Source organism: Oryctolagus cuniculus, chromosome 1 (assembly GCF_964237555.1).
Source record: "Oryctolagus cuniculus chromosome 1, mOryCun1.1, whole genome shotgun sequence".
Taxonomy (NCBI): Eukaryota; Metazoa; Chordata; class Mammalia; order Lagomorpha; family Leporidae; genus Oryctolagus; species Oryctolagus cuniculus.
The window spans coordinates 116,217,143-116,221,015 of record NC_091432.1 but is presented as its reverse complement, the minus strand read 5'-3'; the positions used below and the strand labels follow the sequence as shown (position 1 = coordinate 116,221,015).

The 3,873-nt window shown below is 39.2% G+C and overlaps 1 protein-coding gene across 1 annotated transcript; it reads left to right on the top strand.

The window, feature by feature from the left end:
- The first annotated feature begins 837 nt into the window (after positions 1–837).
- OR6M1 (olfactory receptor family 6 subfamily M member 1) lies at positions 838–2,962 on the top strand. Its single transcript, XM_051818909.2, is given in 4 exon segments — positions 838–1,362; positions 1,365–1,592; positions 1,595–1,705; positions 1,708–2,962. Coding segments are annotated over 4 exon segments (1,122 nt in total). The 5' UTR covers positions 838–1,061; the 3' UTR covers positions 2,190–2,962.
- The last annotated feature ends 911 nt before the right edge of the window (positions 2,963–3,873 follow it).

Sequence of the window (3,873 nt, the reverse complement as noted above, 5' to 3'; positions counted from 1 at the left end):
AGAAAAATTTCAAATACAAATTAAATAGGCAGGCAAAGTTTTTTTATCTGAAGGAAAGAGTAAGAGAGGAGGTGAGAAAAGAAAAATTCATACTAAGGGAGCAGTGGCTAACTTTTTGTTAAGGAGGTGCTAAGTGAAATCTAGACATAGAAAGCTTGGTCAGAGATAAAGCACAGATAGTTTTAATCTGAAATGGAGGAATTTGTGCAACAGAAGAATCTCTCAGACACTGGGATAAAGAACAGAATTGATAGTCTTGAAGTATACCTTGATGATTTCATCAAGTAAATCAAGGAAGTAAAATCATCCCTACTTTACCTTCACACTTATCATCTGTACCTCTCTGATGTTTTCATACTTCAAAAGATATGATCAGCATACAGATGTTGTAAATATCACATACTCCATAGAACTGGTAGGGAGGTAGATTTTAGACATAGAACATAAAGATAAGATACCCATTAATCCCCTTTGGGGTGTCTTCTCAGGTGATTGATAGGGTCTGTGAGCCACCCCTCTTTTCAAACAATTCTAATTTGTGTCCAAAGATCTAAGCATGCCAGATAAATTGAAATTGAAAAAATTAGGAGATTCTGTAGATCACCAGACATAGGGAAACATAAATCAACCAATCAACTTTTATCTGTTACTCACAACAGGTCACAAATGTCAACTACCAAAGTGGAAAAAAAAAAAAAAACAGTTATAAAAAAGGCTAGAAACTGTTTAAAGGGATTTCTCTCTCAGTGATTTTAAACTTCAGAGTAACAGAAAGGTGTCTGTTTAAAGCATGAGTCAGCACTTTAGCACATTTTTTTTTTTTTTGCTGGATAATGGAAGCTGGAAGAGTAGAAATGCATAAAATTCCACCTCCTTAAAAAGTACAGAATTCTATAAATAGAAGGAAGCATAGAGATTTTTATGCAATCTTATCCCTTAGTTTTACAGAAGTGTGTCTAAATAGTATTTTGACTGTCAAAGCCACAGTAGTGACTTTACATAGAGGACGATAAGCCATGACCCATCTCTCAATATAACCCACTCTCAATAATACACTTTCAATGGTTATTTGTACAATCACCCAAGCTGAGTTTCCTTTCCTTGTTTCTTCAGGGACAGCCTGCCGACTTGTAGCAATGGCCATGGGAAATGTGAGCACTGTCACTGAATTCACCCTGACTGCCTTTCCAGGTCTTCTGGAGATTCAAATATTCCTTTTTGCACTTCTCTCGCTGACTTACACATTAATAGCAATAGGGAACGTTATCATCATCTCCCTCATATGCACCAACCATCACCTGCAAATCCCAATGTACTTCCTCCTCAACAATTTGTCCTGTCTGAATATTGTATACGCTACAGTTGACCCCCAAAGTTGCTAGCTTGTCTGGTAGAAGAGAAAAAGATCATATCCTTTGCTGGCTGCATGACTCAAGCGTATTTCTACTTCTTCCTGGGGATAGTGGAGTTTCTCCTCTTGGCAATCATGTCCTTTGACTGCTCCGTGGCCAACTGTAACGCTCTGTGCTACACCATCATCATGAACAGCAGAGCCTGCCTCCTGCTGGTTCTTGAATGCTGGGTGGGAGCCCTCCTGTGTTGGTACCAACCATTGTAGTGGCAAGGCTACCTTACTGTAGGGAAGAAATTAATCATTTTTCCTGTGACATTGCCCCTCTTCTACAGGTGGCCAGTGTAGATACTCCCACATTGAGAAGATAAACTTTCTCCCCTCTGCCCTTGTCATTCTGAGTTCCCTGGCATTCACTACTGGACCCTATGCCTACATCATTTCTACCATCCTGTACATCCCCTCAGCCCAAGGCCATCAGAAAGCTTTTTCTACCTGTGCTTCTCACATCACAGTCATTTCCATTGCTTATGGAAGAAACATTGTTGTGTATGCAAGACCAAATCAGACACATTCACTGGATTTTGACAAGGTCACTGTTCTTCTCACTACAGTGGTAACACCCCTCCTGAACTGTTTCATCTACAGGTTGAGGATTGAAAAGGTAAAAGAAGATTTGAGAAAGACAAAGGACAGAATTGTGTCCTTGATTCTAAGGAAAACTCACCACTGGTGTTTAGTATATCACAAAGCATTTCTTATCTTCAGCACTTTCATTCTGCTTGAAAACAGTGGTATAATAGTATGCCAGAAATTTGAGACCGTATCTACAGGATGAGCAATGACTGTACCAAACTGAAAGAAAATTCTGTTCATGTCCAGGGATAGAAAGGAATCCAATCCATGATCTGTCTTGTATTTGCAGGTATTTATAGGTCTCCAGTTCCAATCCTAATCATTTTCCAGGAACTTTGGTCATGTCACAATTTATGTGAGCCTCAATCTCTCCATCTCCAAATGAAATAATAAGTAATAAAATGTCACTATTTGTCATGAGGCATGTAAAGCTAGAGAATTTTAATTCTTATCAAATACTCTTGAATATTTCAAGGAACCTAATCTTAACCTCTGTTAGCCATATCAAATAGATATTATGGAAGCAATGATGGAAAAGAAGGTATAACCCAGGATATCAAGCCTCCAACTATACTGAGTGAGAGGTGGAGATATCTGAGGTGAAAAGGAACACAAGAGGTGGGTTAGTGGTAGAATTAGAGATTTCTGTGGACATGCAATTGTAAGTTGTCAGTTTCATAATTATAAGAAAGAGATAAGAGCTAGAGAGAAAGTTTAGGAAGCCACCAAATATATTAATGATAATTAAATCTATAAAAATGACCTAGATCACTGGGGAAGACAACAAAAGGAGACAATCTACAGATTAGTTGAAGGATGGGCAACCAAAAGAAGAAAAATCAAGAGTATGGTACCACAGAATAGGATAAAAGGCAAGGAGAGACCAAGGGGAGAACATTTCAAGTAGCATCATGACGGATTGAAAGTATCTTCTGCATGCAGTGGCAACAGATCTGAATGACTTCAGTAAAAAAAATAGAATCTGGGAAATAAAACCTAAAAAAGAAAGAGGGAATATAAAATACAATACTATCAAGAAAATCATCTGGAATATAAGTAGTGCTGTAATATGAAGGAAATGTGCATTAAATCAAAGATTATTTTGAAATACAAGATACATTTTTGTGGAATGTTGGCTGTAAGAGTGCAGATGTGGGGACAGGCTGAGGCTACAGGACACAGGGGAAGAGTAACACTGGGTTGGTTCCAAGGGATGGCCAAAGGTAATGGACATCTGGAGCATTAGTGAAAAGCTAGTTGTTGGGAGAAATTTGGATTACAGACTAGTAACTAGGGATGGATGCATTCAGAAGAGGAGCCATACCATGTAACATGCAAATTATCACAGTGCCTTAAAAAAAAAAAAGATTTAATTTATTTGTTTGTTTGTTTACTTATTTATCTATTTGAAAGTCAGAATTACAAAAAGAGAGAGGGAGAGACACAGAGAGCTCTTCCATCTGCTGGTTCACTCCCAAAATGGCCACTGTGGCCAAGGCTGGCACAGGCCAAAGCCAGGAGGAAGAAGCTTCATCCATATCTCCCAGGTAGGTGCAGGGGCGCAAGCACTTGAGCCATCTTCTACTGCTTTCCCAGGAACATTAGCAGAGAGCTGGATCGGAAGTAGAGCAGCTGGGACTCAAACCAGCACCCATGTGGGATGCCGGCACTACAGACAGCAGCTTAACCCACTGTACCACAGCACCAGTCCCTCACAGTGCCTTTGGACAGCTGCCCTAAAGTGAATCTTAAGAAGACCTAAAGGCTTTGCCCTTGACTTTAAGTAGAGAATGATCACAAAATAAAGTATAATTCTATGGGTAGGCATTTGGTACAATGATTTAATTTGAGTCCCAGCTCTGTTTCCAGTTCTAGCTTCTTGCTAA